Source organism: Alosa alosa, chromosome 9 (genome assembly GCF_017589495.1).
Source record: "Alosa alosa isolate M-15738 ecotype Scorff River chromosome 9, AALO_Geno_1.1, whole genome shotgun sequence".
Lineage (NCBI taxonomy): Eukaryota > Metazoa > Chordata > Actinopteri > Clupeiformes > Clupeidae > Alosa > Alosa alosa.
The window spans coordinates 11,554,659-11,576,076 of record NC_063197.1 but is presented as its reverse complement, the minus strand read 5'-3'; the positions used below and the strand labels follow the sequence as shown (position 1 = coordinate 11,576,076).

The 21,418-nt window shown below is 45.8% G+C and overlaps 1 protein-coding gene across 1 annotated transcript in view; it reads left to right on the top strand.

The window, feature by feature from the left end:
* The window catches only part of zc3h3 (zinc finger CCCH-type containing 3), a 46,315-nt gene extending 25,388 nt beyond the window's left edge, over positions 1–20,927 (top strand). The window contains exons 4-12 of the mRNA XM_048252078.1: positions 1,279–1,414; positions 6,365–6,510; positions 7,430–7,511; positions 8,643–8,801; positions 9,464–9,533; positions 12,982–13,113; positions 19,285–19,472; positions 19,968–20,158; positions 20,767–20,927. Of these exons, the coding sequence (XP_048108035.1) occupies positions 1,279–1,414; positions 6,365–6,510; positions 7,430–7,511; positions 8,643–8,801; positions 9,464–9,533; positions 12,982–13,113; positions 19,285–19,472; positions 19,968–20,158; positions 20,767–20,804 (1,142 nt within the window). The 3' untranslated portion in view covers positions 20,805–20,927. The remainder of the gene's footprint in view (positions 1–1,278; positions 1,415–6,364; positions 6,511–7,429; positions 7,512–8,642; positions 8,802–9,463; positions 9,534–12,981; positions 13,114–19,284; positions 19,473–19,967; positions 20,159–20,766) is intronic.
* The last annotated feature ends 491 nt before the right edge of the window (positions 20,928–21,418 follow it).

Genomic DNA, 21,418 nt, shown 5'->3' with positions numbered 1-21,418 from the left:
ACTCTTTGTACTATTCCACTTTACCTGATGCTCACTGACAGGGCTATTGAACCACTGCCTCCAATGTGCTTGTATGTGTATGTGTGTGTGTGTGTGAGAGAGAGAGAGAGAGAGAGAGCGAGATAGATAGAGAGAGAGAAGGCAGTGGGAGCTGCTGGCTGTGTTGACAAGCCCTATTAGTCATCTACAGGGAGGCCCAAATAGCTCTGACTACAATACAGATGACTGCTGCGGAAAAGAAAGGCACTTCAAGCCAGCCAACTAATCCCCTACAACCACCCCCCACCTCTCCCACAGACACACACACATGATCGCTCACACAGGTGCACTCGGGGAAGCTCACATAGTCACATAGAAAGCCACACTCATGTATGCATAAATCCTTGGTAAACGGGAGGTCCCATTCTTCTGTCCATCACCAGTAAATTCTTGGGAGATGAATTTCTCGCTGTGATACAGACCTATCTTCCTGTAGGGTTGTGTACTCGTGGCCAAATATTTGATTCGAGTATTTTTTTATGTTCATTTTCATTTTTTTTGAAGCAACAAACCAAATCCTTTTCCTTATTCCCAAATTCCTTTTACTGGGTTACATTTCTGCTTTCTCCTTGGATATTAACTGTGAGTAGTGAGTACTGTTAACAGTGAACAGAGTCAAACCGTGCTTCTCTGGCACGATGGATTTCAGTGTGCCTTGTGTCTGATAAAAGGTAGCTGAAGTTCATATATATTTGGCACGAGTCTGCTTCCGGACTCTTCCATCCTTTACGCAGATGGAGCGTGGCTGCCATGAGCTAGTGAGAAGCCTCATCTCCACTCCAGGATGGATGAACAGAGCGAGAGAGAGGGAGACAAATAGACAAATAAGTAAATAAATAAATGGCTCCTGGCTGGCGTCGGCTGATGAATGTGTGAAATGATAGGATGAATGAGAGGTGAAGAGAAGTGTGGGGACACAGGGGAGGCGACAGTGGAAATGATTTATTAGACTCATAAAAATTCTGCCTTTGTTATTCCTTCATTTTCCTCGGCGAGCCTTGTTAAAAAGAGCGCCTGTCAGAGAAGTTGTAAGGGTGGCTGCGAGTGCGCTGAGGAGTGTGTGTGTAGTCAGCGCATGTTCCCTTGTGTCGTGTGTGTGTGTGTGTGTGAGCGTAAGAGAGATATGACTGTGGGAGTGTGTGAGTGTGTGTGTCTGTGTGTGTGTGTCCTTTTGGTTTCTGTTTCAGACTAAATCTCTTGTTTGGGTTGCTTCCCTCTTCTCCTCGTCTTTGTCCTCAGGCCCTGCTGTTCACCTTGCCCCGAGTCGGGTCCGAACGCGCTACCGGATTGATGCCAGGCGCTGGCACGCGCTCCCACACCAGCCCCACCCCAGTACGGCCCGCTCATGGAGGTCCAGGAGAGTCCAGTCAGCCAGGTCAGACGCCGGACAAGACACACCCGCCCGCTCACCCGCCTCACCGGTTGTCATGGCGACACACACTCAGCATTCTGTCTACTCAGCAACCCCCCGCTCTGCCTTTTTTGCTCTTGCTCTGTCTTTTTTTCTCTCTCTTCTCTCTCTCTCTCTCTCTCTCTCTCTCTCTCTCTCTCTCTCTTTCTCTTTGCTCTTTTGCTCTCCTGCATCTCCCATACTCCAGTCCTGCATGTGTCATGTAAGTGCTCCTTTAACACATGGGGCAGGAGATAAGCCTCCTATCTACTCCTGCTATAAGGAGCAGGAAAGGGGGAGCGCTCGTCCTCTGGTTATTACAGTCCATTACGACCATATAGTCATAAACACTAATTTATCCACACACACACACACACAACATAATGCCATCCTCTTTGCTGTCCATCTCTTTCTTTATTTATCCTCTGGCATGAAATGATGGAGAGAGAGCAGAAGGTGAGAGTCATAGAAGAATGACAGAACGAGTGATAAATAGAGATGAAGATGAGAATGATGAGGGAGGAAGAAAGAGAGAGAGAGAGAGAGAGAGAGAGAGAGAGAGAGAGAGAGTTGTAGAGATAGAGAGAGAGAACTGAGGGTGTGTAGACTAGACGTGGTAGAGATATCCCTTGTAAATCAGGTGTCTATCCCCACACATTCAATGCTCCTATTAAGCAAATGAATCGAACTTCATTCCTTTGATTTAGTGCGGAGGGCAGAGACTCCAGAGAGGCAGCGAGAGATTTAGAGAATTTGAAGGGAGGAGAAGGGAAGAGATGGCAAAAGAGAGGAGAAGGAAAGAGAGGGCAGAAAGAGAGGAGAAGGGAAGAGAGGGCAGAAAGAGAGGAGAAGGAAAGAGAGGGCAAAAAGAGAGGAGGAGAAGGAAAGAGAGGGCAGAAAAGAGGAGGAGAAGGAAAGAGAGGGCAGAAAGAGAGGAGGAGAAGGGAAGAGAGGAAAAAAAGAGAGGAGGAGAAGGAAAGAGAGGGCAGAAAGAGAGGAGGAGAAGGAAGAGAGGGCAGAAAGAGAGGAGGAGAAGGAAAGAGAGGGCAAAAAGAGAGGAGGAGAAGGGAAGAGAGGGCAAAAAGAGAGGAGGAGAAGGAAAGAGAGGGCAAAAAGAGAGGAGGAGAAGGAAAGAGAGGGCAAAAAGAGAGGAGGAGAAGGGAAGAGAGGGCAGAAAGAGAGGAGGAGAAGGGAAGAGAGGGCAGAAAGAGAGGAGGAGAAGGAAAGAGAGGGCAGAAAGAGAGGAGGAGAAGGGAAGAGAGGGCAGAAAAAGAGAGGAGGAGAAGGGAAGAGAGGGCAGAAAGAGAGGAGGAGAAGGAAAGAGAGGGCATTTAGAGTGTTATTTAATTTAGAGTCAGGGAGAGAGGGGGTTAGAGAGTGTAGGAAATCCGTGTTCACTGTGTCATTACTGTACTGCTATGTAACTACATGTCTTTGAGTTTCTGGATATGTCGGATATAGTTGATTATCACTTTTGTGATCAGTCTGTTAAGAGTAGCTATGCTTAGGGCGTGTATGCATATGTAGGGCTGCACAATTAATCATACTAAAATTACAATCTCAGTTTACACATATAGTTTATCAGGTAAATGAGTGCTGTGAACACTACACATGCAATAAATAGTGATTTCATGAAATCGTGATTTTCCTTTGATCCAGTGTTCTGCAGTGGCATCCCTAATGTTACGCATATGTTAAGCATATGTTGAGTGATCAGAGTGCATGTTGTGTACAAGTATGATTAGTGTACATTGAGAGTAGCATGATGAGGATACGTTAAGTGTATATCCTCTGTATGTTTAGCATATGAAGATTAGTGCATGTTTGGAGTGTGTCATGTGCATGTTTTAATTACACAATGCTAAGTGTATATTAAGTGTGTTGGAGGTATGTTTTAAGTATGTTAATATACGTTGAGAGTATGTTAGGTGTATGTTAAGTGAATGTTTAATAGAGAGACCCAGCTGGAGGGGGCCTGCCCCTGTGGCCTGAGGCTGATGACGGATCGCCGCTCATTGACTGCTCCTGCAGTTAATATTGATTCACTATGGCATTTTCAATTTGAGGCGCCATGACGCTGCGCTGTGTGAAATATTAGAGGGAAATGAGAGAGAGAGAGAGAGAGAGAGAGAAAGAACGAAAGAAAGAAAGAAAGAAAGAAAGAGTGAGAGAAATGAGAGAGAGCGAGAGAGAGAGTCTGACTGGGTGACTGGGTCCTCTCTGTGCCCACCTGACCTTTGCTTGTGCTGCTGATATCAGCGGTGTTCCCACCTGTGTTGACCTCTGTCGTGTCCGCCCTCTTTGCTGTGTCGACACGTGCGCTCGGCCACACTGTGCCACTACCTGTGCTGATGTCAGCTCTGCCTGTGCTGACGATGTTCTCCGTGTTCCGCCTCTGCCCCTGTCCTAAAGGTGTTCTCACCTGTGCACATGATGTAGCCTCGGGTCTCCAAATGATGATGTTTATCCAGTGATGATGTTTATGGAATTGATCAAACCCAAGCACTGCTGGTTAACCAGGTGTTCATATGCATCGTTTCTGATGGGTAACCTGAAGGAAACGTCTCATATGGATTGATGATATATTTTGATGCGCCTAATCTTGGTCGTGTTCTTGCCAGTGATAGTCTCTGTTTAATCTCTTAGAATTTGGCAAGTGGCTACCAGTGGTTAAGACAGCAATCTCTAAGTGGGCAATTTTCATTGGATGATATAAGATTCCATGATACATACATGCCAGCACAAGCACTCCAACAAAGTAGTGAGACACAGACACACACACACACACATACACACACACTCACACACACGTGCGTGTGCACAGACATTCTCAGACACACACACACACACACACGCGCACACACACACACACACACGCAGACACACACCCTGTTCCAGTCACGACCTCTTTACTTGCCCCTCAGCCCCAGGGGGACTAGGGTGACCCCCAGCTCCCAGCATGCCTTGCAGGAGTGTGTAGTCAGCAGGATCAGGCCTGCGGGTGATTGGTGGGCTGGCGTGGAGGTGGGGTTGGGGGGGTGGGTGGGACTCGCTGGAGAAATGGCCACCGTAAATCTGCCCTGCCACCAGAAAAGAGATATAATCTCAACATTAAGCACATTAATAGTAGCAGGAGCTGAATTAAGAAAGCTGTAAAGCACGGGCCGTCAGCGCGTATATCACACCAACCCCCCTCCTCCTCCTCCTCCTCCTCCTCCTCCTCTCCTGTTCTCTCCACTCCTCCCACTCCACTCCTCCCCTCTGCTCTCCTCTCTCTTGTCTCTCCTCCCTTTCTTCCCGTGCATGCTCTTACATGTGTTCTCTCTCTCTCTCTCTCTCTCACTCATCTGTCCATTCTGTTGTTCACTCTCCTGTCCTTTCCTCTTATTCTCTCATGCTTGACTATTATCTCCTTTTCCTCTCTAACTCTGTGGTCCTATTTTGTTGGTGTGCATGTTAATGTGTTGACCACACACACACACACACACACACAGAGAATTGAAGAGTCGTGCCCTCATCAGATTTAGTGTTTCAGTATTGATCAGGATGGATAAGAGTCCACTCCCTCGCTCGCACTCTCCTCCTTTGTGCTTCCTCTCTCCCTCTCTCCCACTCCTTCGTCCTGCTCCATCCATTCTGTCCATCTGGCTGTGCTCCCTGTGTTCTGCCTCTGTGTTCTAGACCTCCCCAGTCATAGGCATGCAGAACAGAAACAATTACGACAACATAGAAAACTGCTCTCCATCAGTTTATTCAATTCAACTTTCAACACCATGCTATTCATTTATAATTTGCTAATGACAATTGCCGTCGTATCAAGGCACTTTAGAGCACAAGGTGTGAAGCTCTTAGAGCAAGCAAATAGGTAACGGTGACCAAACTCCCTTTGAACTGAAAGCAACCTTGAGCAAAACCTAGATCAAATAAGACAGGTGTCAGGATACGTCCACCTGAGGCCATCACGGAAAGTTTCCATTTTTATCTTCTGATCTTTTACCCTGTTATGGTAAAAGATGTGACTTGTGAAACGTTTAAGAGCAACCCTCACCTGTAAATCTAAGGTCCAATGCCCGATTTCTGAAAGCGTTTTAGGGCTGGTTGTCCAGAGCCCTAACTTCTGGCTGTAAATTGCCTTGTTGAGTCCCTTGAATTGGCCCAAGATTGTGTGTGTGTTCACTGTGTGGGAGACTGTGAGTAATTTGCTGTTGAGCCGCGAATGGACTGGAAATGGATTCATGCTGCCCATTACAAAGAGGAAATCACACACACACATACACACACGCGCACACACACACACACACACACACACACACACACACACACACACACACAAACTCTGTCTCTCTCTCTCTTACACGACACACACACACACACACTCACAAACTCTCTGTCTCTCTCTCTTACACACACACACTCATTCACTCTTACTTCTACCACATACACACACACACACACAATTGCATTCACAGAGACACAAACGCATTTTCTATCTATGGTTATCATAAGCTTTACATGAAGCCTGTGTGTGTGCGTGCGTGTGTGCGTGTGTGTGCATGTGTGTGCGTGTGTGTGCGTGCGTGTGTGTGTGTGCGTGTGTGCGCGCGGGTCTGCCACTGTGCCACTAGACTATTTTATTGATTTCCCCCCCTCTCCTCATTTCTCCTCTTTTCAATTCTCTCCATTTCCACCTGCCTGTACAGCTGTACAGTCTATCAGAGAGTCCATTTAGAGGAGCACAGTGTTGGAGACACACAGTGTAGAAAACACAACTGAGATTAACAGAGAAATGGGAGAAGAAGTGTCCATCGGACAAAGGGAGAGAGGACGAAAGAGACACAGAAAGAAGCTGGACTACAGGATCACAACAGAAACATACATGCAAATGATGGATCAGCTGGTTTATTGTGCTGTGCTCTTCTTTACTACATTACCCAGAATGCTCCTGCAGAGTCGGCTGCGGAGTGCCCAAGAGCGGCACTGGAGGGGGGGGCGCATGCGCTGGATTGGAGGAGAGCTCTACCAGGTGTCGGCCAATAAGCTGTCCCGCACGCAAGCCCCTGGCACAGCTACAAACAGGACAGGTACAGACACTTCATTAGACTGTGTGTGTGTGTGCGCGTGTGTGCGCGTGTGTGTGTGTGTGTGTGTGTGTGTGTGTGTGTGTGTGTGTGTGTGTGTGTGTGTGTGTGTGTGCGTGCCCCTATGTACTGTATGTCTGTGTGTCTTGACCTACTGCATATGTATATAGTCCTTTAAACTGTCCATACTAAAGCGCCTGTGTGTGTGTGTGTGTATGCGTATGCAAGGGCGTGCGTGATGCGCGTATGCGTCGCGGCGTATGCGATGTGTGTGTGTGTGTGTGTGTGTGTGTGTGTGTGAGAGAGAGTAAGTGAATGAGTATGAGTGCGCGTGTGTGTGCACATGTGTGCGTAAACTCCAGATTATCACCCTGCTCTCTCAGTAGGTGGGAGCTAAGGCCGGCCATCTGAAATAATAAAGTTATCATCTATCAGTGTGTGTCTGTGTTGCCCTGTGTGTGTGTGTGCAAGTGCAAGAGAGATTAAAGTTCCGGACTGAACTACTTGCCGTGTCCTACTGCTGGAATTAAAGGGCAAAGCTCCACACATGACTGGCGTTCTGATGCCTTAAACCCACACACATGCGCACATACACTCTCACACACACACGGCAACACTGTATTTCCTCTCCATTCTTAACCAGTTCATCTTCCCTTTATAACTACTGTCCATACCAAAGTGTGAGTATGTGTGTGTGTGAGAGAGAGTGAGTGAGTGAGTATGTGTGCGCGTGTGTGAAATTAATACATTTTTGTCATTTTGAATGTTGAGTGCTGTTTCCACTGTCTGTGTAGAGACACACTGGATATGACATGCGCTGGCTAGCTGTTTAGCAGCGGTTAGCTGTTTAGCAGCGGGTAGCTGCAGTCAGTGGTCAGCTGCAGTCCAGCTCTGAGGGTTTGTGCCCTTTTGTCCCCCTCAGGGAGACGCCTTTGGATGCCTACCGCCACCTCCCCCACCGCATTCAACCTCAACAGGACCTCCAGCACCCGCCACGTCGCCAGGTGAGCTGTGTGTGTGTGTGTGTGTGTGTGTTTGTGTGTGTGTGTGTGTGTGTGTTTGCGTGTGTGTGTGTGTGTGTGTGTGTGTGTGTTTAGTGTGTGAGCCAAAGCAGGGTAGGAGCAGTTGATCTCTGCCAGGGCTTGTTCAGTTCTGCTGATAGCTGCAGATTTCTCTCTCTCCCTCTCTCTCACACACACTCCGTCTTTTGCCTTCGTTTTGCCACACAATCTCTGCATCCCACCTATGATGCACATGCTTGATAGCCCATCTTTATCCCCCCCCCCACACACACACGTCTCTATGCTCCTCCATGCTCTCTCTCATTCTGTGGATAACGTCCAATCTCTCTCTCTGAAGTTCTCGTCTGTCGAGTACCCTTTCAGTACACATTCTCCTGCTCAACCAACCCCCCCCTCATTCAGACCTGAGGTGCGTTGAAATTCGGCAAACAGTGGCGAACGTTCATGGCGAACAAGTTTTCTCTGAAACAGTGAATTTTGACCGATTTGGTGTAAACAGCCCATTGTAGCAGTAGCATGTCATCCAGCTCACGTCCAGCTCCACTGTATGTTCCCGGAGAACTACCTCCACAGACCGTTTGCGAGTGTTCGCAAAATGTCAAAGGCAAACAGAAACCTGCGTTGCGAAAATGTTTGCAAACGTTCGCCTCTGTGTTTGTGAATTTCAGCACACCTCTGATCTAGTTGCTTAGCAGGACGGACGGGTATTAATATCTATCTGATGGGCTTGGTCAGCAGTGCTGGAGTAGGGACCGATAGAAACTATGCAGGATGGACACGGATCTCCAAGAGCTGATCCTCCTCCACCGTTTGCCCCACCTGTCTGATCGGTCATCTGATTCAACTCTTGTGTGTCTTGCTGATGTCCACTGATAAGTGTGTGTGTTAACTGGTCTGTCTCCCTGGTGTGTGATTTCTGTCTGATCTCTCTCCCAACTCTGTCCACATTGGCATCTATTCACTCTGGTCTCCCTAGATCAGCTGGTGATGATGCCTTTGATGGCCTCTCTGCCATTTTGTCCATCTGTGTGTGTATGTCTATGTGTTTACTCATGTGTTAACTTATGTGTTTACTGTGTGTGTCTGTGTGTGTGTGTGTGTGTGTGTTTGCAGCCGTGTGGTCCAGAGGAGTCTGGCCATCATCCGTCAGGCCCAGCAGAAGAAGCAGCAGGCTCGTCAGTACTGCATGTACTACAACCGCTTCGGCAAGTGCAACCGCGGCACCGCCTGTCCCTTCATCCACGACCCGGAGAAGGTGGCCGTCTGCACCAGGTACATCAGTCACTCCGTTAGCGCACACTGAGATGCAAATAACAACAACAACAACAACACATTACATTTATATAGTGCTTTTCACAACACTCAAAGCGCTTCACAGTGTAGGGGGAACCTCACTAACCACCACTAATGTGTAGCACCCACCTGGCTGATGCACGGCAGCCGTTGGTCTGTCTACCACACTTTCGCTCAAGCATTCACACATGCGTGTTACATACATCTTACATACCACTAAATCTTTCAAACACACGCATCCCCATATGCTCCAGAAATAGGAATGTTGTATTTTATACATTTAGTAAACTATAGAGATATATAATGTCATGTATTATATAGACTTGTGCACTCTATGGCTCGTGTCACCAACATGTTAAGAGTATCGTGTTCTCTGCTTTATCTCACTGCTGTGATGACATCTAAATCACTGATATAACATGTTACATGGTTGTATGTTTTGTCTCATTTTCTTTTAAAGTTGTGAAGTGTATTGAGGCCATGTTGCATGGTGATACTGCATGATAAACAATACATTTTATTGATTGAGTTATTGTGCCATTGGCCCGGCCTCATCGTCCCACTGACCTGAGATGTTTCTGGGGGACCGACAGGGATTATTCTTGATTTATGAGTCGGAGTGGGTTTGTGGTTTGTGCCAGGTTCCTACGAGGAACGTGTAAGCAGACGGACGGCACCTGCCCCTTCTCACACAGAGTGTCCAGAGAAAAGGTAACTTAACCGGCTCAACTGACCAAGGGTCCATCCCACACACAGCATGTGTGTGTGTGTCACTGACAACTGTGTGTCGATTGAAAGAGCTGTGTCATTGCAGTGCAGCAGCGTGTGTATGGGACATTAGGGTTCAGAATGTGTAAAAAATGAAATGGCCATTAAGCTTTGTGGGGGGGAAAAAAATTATTTACAAACATGCTGTTATGTGTAGGGCTGTCACTTTACGTTTGAAAATCGATTGCACAAACGATTGGACCAACCAACACAAGTTTCGAAAACTAAAATAGGGAATCGATTTTGACCAAATATGTACACTTCATTTTAAACAAGGACTACAGGATAATAATAAATTTCGCCTGCGAGGAACTCACGACTGCACAGTTTGCACAGTTTGCACAGTTTGCACAGTTTGCACAGTTTGCACAGTTTGTGAGAAGGGCAAAGCGGTATGCAAACTGTGCAGTCGTGAGTTCCTACGTAGGCGAAATTTGTTTGACATTTGTAATCGTAAACACAGCCACGTTGAAGCCTGCAGTAATGTTTTTCACTGATGTTATGGCAGTCCACTCTGCTTATTGTTTTTCGAGAATGTTGCACTCCTGTTTGTCATTGTGCACAAAACTTCACGCTAATAAATCATCAGAAATATTGCTGGCTTGTGCGTCTTCAAGCGCCATCTTTACGTTCGTCCTAATGCCTGTTAGTTGTCCGTGGATTGGCCTATATTTGGCGTTGACAATGGAAACGTCTTTAGACATGTGAAAATCGATTTTACAATCGATTCAATAAACACTCATGTCTCAAAAATCGAACGGGATTTTTTCACAAAAGTGACAGCCCTAGTTATGTCTCAGGTCTGGCTGTCAGACAGCCATGCTAGGAGCCTCTGAAGAGAGGGAGAGTGTTGAACTATTGACCTCTGGGTCAGCTTCTGTTTGTGTGAAACTATGTTGCAGTTGTTGGGGTTTGAAAATACTTCATGCAAATCTCCACACACACACACGGGCCCATAGCCTCATCCACACCTGTGTGTCACCCATCACCGTCTTTGCCTGTAGGCGTTGAGGAGACAGCTGTCGGTGTGTCCTAAACGGGCCACTCCAGCTCTTGGTGGAGCCTCCACCTGCCCCCCGCCACCGCCAACCCCCGTCCAGACCCTTGCAACGGGCCCCCTTCCAGTGCCCATCCTGCCCATCTCACTTTAGCCGTGCTCCCGAACCCGATCCCACTTCGGCCAGGCCCCCCAAATAACTCAGAAACCGGACCCCCACAACCTCCCCACCCCACCCCCAAACTGCACCCCTCTCCTCATTCCTTTCACCCGTCCACCACACACACATCCCTGCCCCCCTGCCTCCGTGCCCTGGGCGAGGGCCCACCCCCTGCCCATAAACCCATCAGAAGTGCTGTACCGCTACCCTGCCTGGGTAAATATTTCTGTAGCAGTTAATTAGGCAGAAATGATCTGACCCACACCTCCCCCACACAACTACCCCTCCCAGCCCGACATCTAGCCCTTAAGGAGGCTCAACTCACCACCCTCAACTCCTTCACCCAACTCCCCAACCCTCCACCCCCACCAGCCCTTGCCAGGGTTATATCAGGATCGCACAAACACAAATCCAGACACATACAGTACATACACAGCCACCAACACACTCACCCTCATACACACCACACTTATGCTGAAGCGAGCCTCAACCAAGCAGACGTGGGACTATTAACAAAATTCTTGTCCTTCATTGGCTGCATAGTTTAAGCGCTTTATATGTGATTAAAAGTATATTAATCATGTCTGTATTATCAGTTGCATCATTGATATTTGTACACTTACCCGTGGACTTGAATGCAAGGCCACTGAGTTACTGTGCTAATTACAAATTACAAATTCTATCACAGATCAAAAGAAATGACTTCAGCTTACTGCATGTATGTTTGATATAAATTCTGAATGATGCCTCCATGTCTCCAGATCTATCATACTTCTGATGTGTTTCTTGCAATGTTCTCAGTTTCTTTGCACTTGAGCACTTGAATACCTTTCTTGACTGAATCCAGTCAAGTGGCACCCCAAGTTCCACAGGTCTGGATTCAAGGAAACACTCCAGATACTTTTCTAAACAAATGTTTTGTTAAAGGAACTGTATGTAAGATTGTGGCCAAAACTGGTACTACAATCACTTTCAAATTACTGTAGAGTGGTGTATCCCCTTCCCCTCCCCTCTGACTGGCAGAGCTGGCAACCCGGATGCCAAAACACTACTGACTTTGTGATTAGTAGATAGGTGGAGGGTGACTCATCAGGCCAAAACACAACATGACAACATCAACATCAGTTGAGGGCTGCAACTTCACTTTTTCAATGACAATATCCTGGCCAGACTACTGTTGTCAGTGATATAAGTATTTAAAATGAACATGATTTCTTAATGTCTAGTGACATATCAGGGCCATTTTATGATTAATTGAAATACACTGCGTACATACGGTTCCTTTAATATACTGTGAGTCACCAAATACCAAAAACATAATGATAAACATAAAACAAGTTTGTCCCATGTCAAAATCCCAGTACAAATGACATGATGAGTGTCCTCTGCCTGTCTCTGGACCCAGCCTTACTTAGCTGTAGGACTTGAGACGGCTTGTTGACAAAAACTTGACAAAGGTTAGCATGCTAGGTCACTGACACCTGTCTGCTTAGTCACGATATTTACCTCAGGACGCCAACTGTGGAATTAGAAGCAGATGTTGATTTTACCAGCTTGCAATAATCAGCAAACCTTATAAGTTAGATAAAAAAATAAATTGACAGGTCAAATGTAATTGCCCTGAATTTCAAGTACATAAAGGCTATTGCCTTTTGCAATTACATAATATGACTGGAGCACAGGACGTCATCATTTATATTGCTTAATGCTGGAATACTGTATTGTTGATTATGATTTGTGGTCTGTTCCAAAGAATCAGTCATGGTATAATAAGCAAATTTAGATAGTGTTTCCTTTAAATGTCATGAACCGAATGAAGGGAGGCTTTCTCGTGTATTGATTTTCTGTGGGAACCAGAGTGGAGTTTTGGCAGCGCTTTGGTGTTAAGAAAAACAAGGCTGTCTGATGGCCGGTTTTCCCCTGCTTCAGGTCATTAGAAGCAAATTAACTTCTCCAGACATATTTACTGTATCAGAACCAATCACTGTGCTTCCTTTTATAGTATGCCAACTTAAAACTGAGATTGCTAAAATTATTCATATCTAACTTTCTCTTTTTTTAGCTTATTATGATCATTCTATTATTCACCAGGCCTAATTCAGGCTCTTACGATCATTTGTTTACTCTCCATTAAGTCTCTTATTATGATGACGATGATTACTCGCTTATTTTCACTTCAGATTGTTCTGGTCCTTGACTGACTCACTGGCTATCTTTTGTCCATCTGTGTGTAGATGCCGGTGTGTTCGTACTATCTGCGAGGGATTTGCAATAACAGCAGCTGCCCTTATAGTCATGTCTACGTGTCACGCAAAGCTGCCGTATGTCAGGACTTCATAAGAGGCTACTGCCCTCAAGGAGAGAAGGTAAGCAACACACACACACACACACACACACACACACACACACACACACACACACACACACACACACACACACACACACAGAGTGCACATGCGAAAACAAATATAGCAACTACAACACTCACATGCGCTCACACTAGAAGGTAAGGAGTGTAGACTTAGAACGACAACTCAAACATGCTCAGAAAAGCACTTTTACACTCTCCTTACTGTGTGTTGTCATGCTGGTGACTCTGTGTCAAAACATCAGTAAGGGTCACCACATTAGTAGTAGTAGTAGTAGAAGAAGAAGAAGAAGAAACAAAACACATTAGTACATAACGCAATTAAGAAATCAAGGGGAATGCCACTGAATGTTGGTCTCTTCCCAGAGAGACATAGAAATAGACCCCCTGCAGAGGACAATCTTAATCCTTAGGGTGGAGGACCCCGTAGACTCCATCGTGCCATAGCTTGCTAGCCCCCACCCCCGTCTCAGTGGTTCCCTTACTGCCCCAGCCTCCTCAACACTGCTGCTGTCCCCTGGGCTTGGGCTTCTCTGACTGAAACTGCCACCAGCCCATGAGTTATCTGCCCCCGCTTAAGGCCTGACCTTACTTTATTAACTGCCCCCTCAGGTTGTCTAATTTCCCCTCTCTGCACAAATACTTTTGCCATCACAGTATCTGTGTTTTCCATTTTTTCCTGCATTTTTCTCACACAAATACACACACAAACAAATAAACACACACACACACTAATACCCCACACACACACACACACACACACACACACACACACACACACACACTCTCACTATTTTTTTTTTCCTGTGGCAAAATGCATTTGTGTTGCATTTAAATGTTTGGGGTTGAGAATGAGAATATCTAAAAGCAGAGATATTAATATTTATTCTATTAGCCAAAGTGCTTAGGTCTGTAATTTCAGTGTCCCAAAAGCCCTGTGTGTGACATGATGGATAGCACGCGGTAATTATGGAGGGGAAAAAGTGCTGATGACGGTGCTACAGCAGCCGAGAGACGCTGCTCACACACAGTCCAGCGCGCCGAGGGTTAAACGCAGTCACTCGCACTCTCTCTCTCTCTCTCTCTCTCTCTCTCTCTCTCTCTCTCTCATTCATTCATTCGCATACACACACACACTCAGTCAGTCTCCCCTTCTATATGTGTCTGCCTTGACCATTATTTCCTGCTACTTTGCTTGTGTGGTTATCCACCATCCTTACCATCTAGCCTTATGCTCTTCCTCTCTCTCTCTCTCTCTCTCTCTCTTTCTTTCTCTCTCTCTCTCTCTCTCTTCCTCTCTCTCTCTCTCTCTCTCTCTCTCTTCTCTCTCTCTCTCTCTCTATATATATATATATATATATATATATATATATATATATATTTATTTATATATATTCTTTCCTTTTCACTCACTCACTCACTTCCTCCTCCCAATGTTTTCCTGTCTCCCCCCTCCATCACTTTCCTTTATCTTTCTCCCTCTCTCCCTCCCTCTCTCTCCATCTCTCCCCCTCCCTCTCTGCCATCCTGTCTCTGTCTAATGTAAAATGTGCTGACTGCATGTGGTTTGTGTGCAGCGCGGGGCTGTTGGAATAGGCCCCAGAGACTCACAGCATTCCTTAAATCAAGTGGAAAATTGTTAACTCACTCCGATATGAAGACGTTCCGTCTGCCTCTCTCTCTCTTTCTTTCATTCTTTTTTTTCTCCTCTGCCTCCTCCATCTGCTCTCTCTCTCTCTCTCTCTCTCTCTCTCTCTCTCTCTCTCTCTCTCTCTCTCTCTCTCTCTCTCTCTCTCTCTCTCTCTCTCTCTCTCCCTGCTACTCTCTTACAGTCTTCCCTGGTGGCTACACCTGCCAGGTGGCTGCTGTTTGACCACTGTGTTAGGCTTTGTGCTAGGTTTTCGAGCAGTGTGAGTGTGAGAGTGTGTGTGTGTATGTTTATATGTGTGTGTGCGTGCATGCTTGTCTATTTGTGTGTGTGTGTGTGTATGTCCGTGTCCGTGTGTGTGTCCGTGTGTGTGTGTGTGTGAGTGAGGCACGATCACTGAGCAGGTATGCGGTAGTGGTATGAGCAGTGGTGGGTCTTGTTATACATGACATGGGCCGATTGCCTTGGGTGCGATACATACATAGCTTGTAGATACTCAACCAAAAGGGAATCAGCCACAGCATCCAGCCTCAGCCCTCTTTTAGACCAAACACATATGTTACACTGATCTGGACCCGCTAATGAGTATATGGCTAGTGGTAGTGGTTGACCCTAAGTCTGCCCGGCTGTCCGTCCCTGTTCGCTCCTGCACATAATCCTCTGAGTCACTCGTCCACTGTGAGCAGACACAAGACCCTCATCTGATATGTCTGTGATGTTGGAGCCAGATACCAGTAAGATAACACCACCCCATAAAGTCACACACAAAACAACATTACACCACAGCAACCATGAGAGATATCCACCACGGGGAAACAGGTCCAATAACTTAATAATCCCACAGCTTCATATGCCCTTTAATATATGGGAAATAATATAATAATAGCTCATAAATTGCATAGCATTGTTTGTCAGTGGTTTTTTTTTTGTGGAATAAATATGTCCTTCATCCAAAAATAAACAGCACTATAAAATGTTTTTCACATAGTACTAGTCATTTAAACAGATACACACATACACACACACACACACACACACACACACACACACACACACACACACACACACACAGACACACACACACAATTAGAACTGACTGAAAGTGAGTGAAGAGGGATTTGTTAAATTGGGCCAATTAGTGCTCGAGTGCACAGAGTCCGAAGACTGATGATGATTGAGGACCTGTGTGTGTGTGTGTGTGTCTGTCTGTGTCTGTGTCTGTCTGTCTGTGTATCTGTCTGTGAGTGTGTGGGGGAGAGAGAGAGAGAGAGATAGAGAGAGGTGCCCACGGGATGATTTAGGAGCTGTTGCAGAATGGGATTCACAGGGCACCGTAAACTTGCTCCACAAGACAGCAGTGTTTATGTGTGGGGCTATTTGTGTGTGTGTGTCTGTGTCTGTGTGTGTCTGTTTATAGTTTTCAAGTCTCTGTGGATTTGTAATTTTTTTTACAGTTATGATGCCATGGCGTATGGATTTGTGTTGAAATGAGACCTCTCAGGATGAGCCAGTTAGATGATTGTGGGTTTTGTAGTCTTCTGCTTGAGTTTGTTGTGTGATGGAATCACACACACACACACACACACACACACACATTGCAGTGTTGGGCCTGAAGGGAGTGCACTTCAGGGCTACTTTTGGCTGGACTGAAACTATTATCTGATTGTAGTGAAATGAGTGATCAGTGCTGTTTCATAGCAGAGAGCCTTTGCTCAGCGTATAATACCAAAAAAAACAAAAACAATTTCTGTGGTTATTTGCAACAGCCAGAATGCAACATTTGACACTGTTTAAAAATATTGTTTTTGTATGTATTGTTTCATACACATGGTATTTGATGTAATGCTGTAATGTAGAGGGTCAGTTCTTTTTAGACTGCTGGCCCTTCAAGCTGCAGTTGGCAAATCTGACAGATTGAGGGGACTTAGCCAAAATGTTGAATGTTTACAACTCATGTGCCCCTCACCCACTACCACCTAGAACACTCTCATCGAGTTTGTGCTCGTCAGTGCGCACCAGACTGCACCAGACTGTGATTGACAGTCAGATCTCACACAGCCCTGCTCTGATTGGACCAAAAGAACTGGGAGCTGTGGATTTTTGCAACAGGCTCTAGGTGGAGGTAGAAGTGCGGGATTTTTTCTAGAACCGGCTGATTTATGTTGTTCTGTCCGAGGATAGTGTCGGTTTCAGTGAATATGATCAAATCTTGCCAACTGCAGCTTTCAGTGTGTCATGTTGTCTGTAATATAAGGTTTGGATGAGGGTATGTCTGGTGTCATATGAGGCAGCATGTGTGTGGTATGAGGGGGCTAGTCTGCTGTGAGGAGGAGTTTGGGTTTTGCACAGGGTCTTCTGCGTGAGGTAGTTTTTGCACCGAAGTTGTGGTCCTAACCTGATCTAGGTGTCAAGGGGTGTGTGTGTGTGTGTGTGTGTGTGTGTGTGTGTGTGTGTGTGTGTGTGTGTGTGTGTGTGTGTGTGTCTGTGTCTGTGTGTGTCTGTTTATAGTTTTCAAGTCTCTGTGGATTTGTAATTTTTTTTACAGTTATGATGCCATGGCGTATGGATTTGTGTTGAAATGAGACCTCTCAGGATGAGCCAGTTAGATGATTGTGGGTTTTGTAGTCTTCTGCTTGAGTTTGTTGTGTGATGGAATCACACACACACACACACACACACACACATTGCAGTGTTGGGCCTGAAGGGAGTGCACTTCAGGGCTACTTTTGGCTGGACTGAAACTATTATCTGATTGTAGTGAAATGAGTTATCAGTGCTGTTTCATAGCAGAGAGCCTTTGCTCAGCGTATAATACCAAAAAAAACAAAAACAATTTCTGTGGTTATTTGCAACAGCCAGAATGCAACATTTGACACTGTTTAAAAATATTGTTTTTGTATGTATTGTTTCATACACATGGTATTTGATGTAATGCTGTAATGTAGAGGGTCAGTTCTTTTTAGACTGCTGGCCCTTCAAGCTGCAGTTGGCAAATCTGACAGATTGAGGGGACTTAGCCAAAATGTTGAATGTTTACAACTCATGTGCCCCTCACCCACTACCACCTAGAACACTCTCATCGAGTTTGTGCTTCGTCAGTCGCACCAGACTGCACCAGACTGTGATTGACAGTCAGATCTCACACAGCCCTGCTCTGATTGGACCAAAGAACTGGGAGCTGTGGATTTTTGCAACAGGCTCTAGGTGGAGGTAGAAGTCGCGGGATTTTTTCTAGAACGGCTGATTTATGTTGTTCTGTCGAGGATAGTGTGGGTTTCAGTGAATATGATCAAATCTTGCCAACTGCAGCTTTCAGTGTGTCATGTTGTCTGTAATATAAGGTTTGGATGAGGGTATGTCTGGTGTCATATGAGGCAGCATGTGTGTGGTATGAGGGGGCTAGTCTGCTGTGAGGAGGAGTTTGGGTTTTGCACAGGGTCTTCTGCGTGAGGTAGTTTTTGCACCGAAGTTGTGGTCCTAACCTGATCTAGGTGTCAAGGGGTGTGTGTGTGTGTGTGTGTGTGTGTGTGTGTGTGTGTGTGTGTGTGTGTGTGTGTGTGTGTGTGTGTTGGGGGTAACGGGTGAGGTGTGTATTTTTGGCGCGGAGGGCTCAGATGGTCTGCGTGACGACTGCTCCGCGGGGTGACCGGGAGTCCACACTGTTCCCGGGAACTTGAGCTGTCCCACTCCCTGCTCTCTATTTCAGTACCAACCTGCTCCACATGCACACACACATACATACACAGATGCTCCCTCGTACACACACACACACATATTAATTTTCCCCTCATACACTCACATACACATTCTCACATACACATTCTCTCTCACACGCACACACACACACACACACACATAGCCACACACACGCCAAGCACCACATAGTGGGTATAATTAGCTTTTCTGACAGGTGGGAGGGATCGGATCTCCTGAAGAATGAAACCGCCAATTTACACCCATATTACACAGCCCCCCCTCATGCATGCACACGCAAACACACACACACACACACACAGACACACGCGCACACACACAGCTAACCACATTCACATTCTATTCTACTGGGCGTGACAGAGGAGACAAGGCTTCCCCCTGAGAGGGTCTCTGCTCAAGGTTTTTTTCCTTCCCCTGGGGAGGTTGTTTCTCACACTTTTAGTGTGTGTGTGTGTGTGTGTGTGTGTGTGGATGGACTTACTTCTTACTTCCCAGTTATAAAACCTGCTCATTTTAACAGACATTGTGAAACACTTGTGTACAACACAAGCAGTGTTTAGTTTTCCACTTGTATCCTCAGTATGGTCAGTGAGGATACGTGTGTGTTAGTGTGGAGCATGTGGAGAGGAAGAGGGAGAGAGAGAGAGAGTGTGTGTGTGTGTATCAGTATGCCTGCGTGTTTATGTATCTGTGCACGCATTCCTGTGTGGGTTAGTACAAGGTGACCTGTTTTTTGAGGTGACCTAATGCCAGTGTATTTGTAAACCTGTGTGTGTGTGTGTGTGTGTGTGTGTGGTCGCTCCTCAGTGTAAGAAGAAGCACACTCTGGTGTGTGCGGACTTCTCTGCGACAGGTGTGTGCCCACGTGGATCCAAGTGTAAGCTGAAGCACCGACTCCGGAAGACGGCGGCTGCCAGCCAGGCCCAAAACAAGACCTCACCGGCTCTTCCTCCACCGCCTGCTAAAAAGGCACCCGCGAAAGCCTCCTCAAAAAAGTGAGCTCATTCACTCACGCACACACACACACACACACACACACACACACACACACAAGTAAGGAATGAGGAATATCTGTGCTACAAGGAACTTTGAAAATAGTATTTTTCCAGACATGGAAGTTCAGGGAATTTTATCATTTTTGGTACAAAGTCAAGGAATATCAGGGAATTCTGTTGTAGCAGTTTAAAATGTATCTGCCAAAATACATTATTATAAATATATTTCCATGCAGCATTGATGTTTATCAGCTTCATTACCTTTTTCCATTACTGCTTGCTTGAGTGGTTGTGGTTTGTGGTTTTTCCAATGCCAAATTAATTTCCCGCTCTAAAAAAAATCAAAGATACTAGTATGCTACGCAGCTGTTCTGAAATCTTGAAATTGAAAGCTGGAAAATTTTGAAAGCTAAAGCAGCCCTGAAGGTTCCACATGAAAATTCTCATCATCCCTCCATCTCTCTCTCTCTCTCTCTCTCTCTCTCTCCCCTACAGGCCAGACCAGAGTCAGGGCACAGTTACAGACTCATCGTTCTCAGCATCGTCGGCTGAGCCGGAGAATGAGGAAGGGTCCCTCTCGTGCACGTCGACCCCTCGGTCACTGCCGTCTTTCATTGCCCTCCCCAGCTCCCCAGAGGATGGCATCCCCCCAGACACGCCCCCTCACGCCCTGGTCCCACCCATCGGTGAGTCATGCCGGGTTTCCACGGGTCAGGGAATTTCTGGAATATCATGGAATTTTGGAAAGTCTATTCCAGACACGGAAAGTCGGACGGAAACACGGAATTGTATTATGTTTGGGGCAAAGTCAAGAATATCAGGGAATTTAGTTGTAACAGTTTAAAATGTACTTATATTAATACAAATATATTTCCATGTAGAATTGGTGTATATCTGGTTATTCGCATTACTGCTTGCTTGAGTAGCCCAACTTTGTATTTATTCAATGCCCATTTATTCTTCTCTCGCTCCAAAAAAAAAGTAAAAGATTCTTGAACACTACACGGCTGCTTTCAAATCATTGGTCGGTATATTATACTATTCATTGTATAGTAGATCATGGAAATTCACATTTTTTGTCAGGGAAAAGTTCTGGAATTGTACGTTTGACTTGGAGTGAGAACCCTGGTCATGTGACTTGCCATGGCTACTGAACAGACCCCCTCATGCATCTGAACTACGGAAAGATATTTACGTGAATAAGTAGCCTTGGCTGTCACACTAACTAAAGTATTTGTCTCCCTTTCTCTCTCTCTCTTTTCTCTCTCTCTCTCTCTCTCTCTCACCCTCTCAGCAAAAGGGGAAAAGCTTCATATCAAGCCCAGATTTTAGAGACTGTGACCTCTCAGGGGTTGCCCTCGCCGTGCCTAGAGCGTCCAAAAACCAGCTTTCCCAAGGTTTTAATTGTTCAAGTGTTTGTATTGGAATTAAAAGCAGAATGCTGACTGATTTCAATCATGGGTTTGGGTGTGCTTTTTGGTGCTTGGAGGAGGACACACTGACAGACTTCTTTTCTTCAAAACACAGAGGTGAAATTGCTATTACAAAGGTCTGAGATGCTTGCACATGAAACACATGCATTCACATGTATGTGTCTGAGCATGAACATATTACTTCAGGAACTTCCCTCAAACCTGTTTTCCCATGAACGAGACAGTACAGCACCAAAGAGTATGTTAGTGCAAAATATCATCACAACAGACTACATACAGCTTGTTCCAGCTCCTGAAAGCACAAGACCAAATCAATAAGCTACTGACTTTAATAAACATTTCATAGATTAACTAATCATATGGTGAATCACAGACAGAACTAAACTACACAATGCAAGCTTTAAACACAACGATACGTTACATAAATACAGTAATAACTGACTGTGAAGTCAATTTCTTATATGCGGAGAGGGAGTCTAGTAGGATTTTTGATTATTTTGGACCATTTTATAC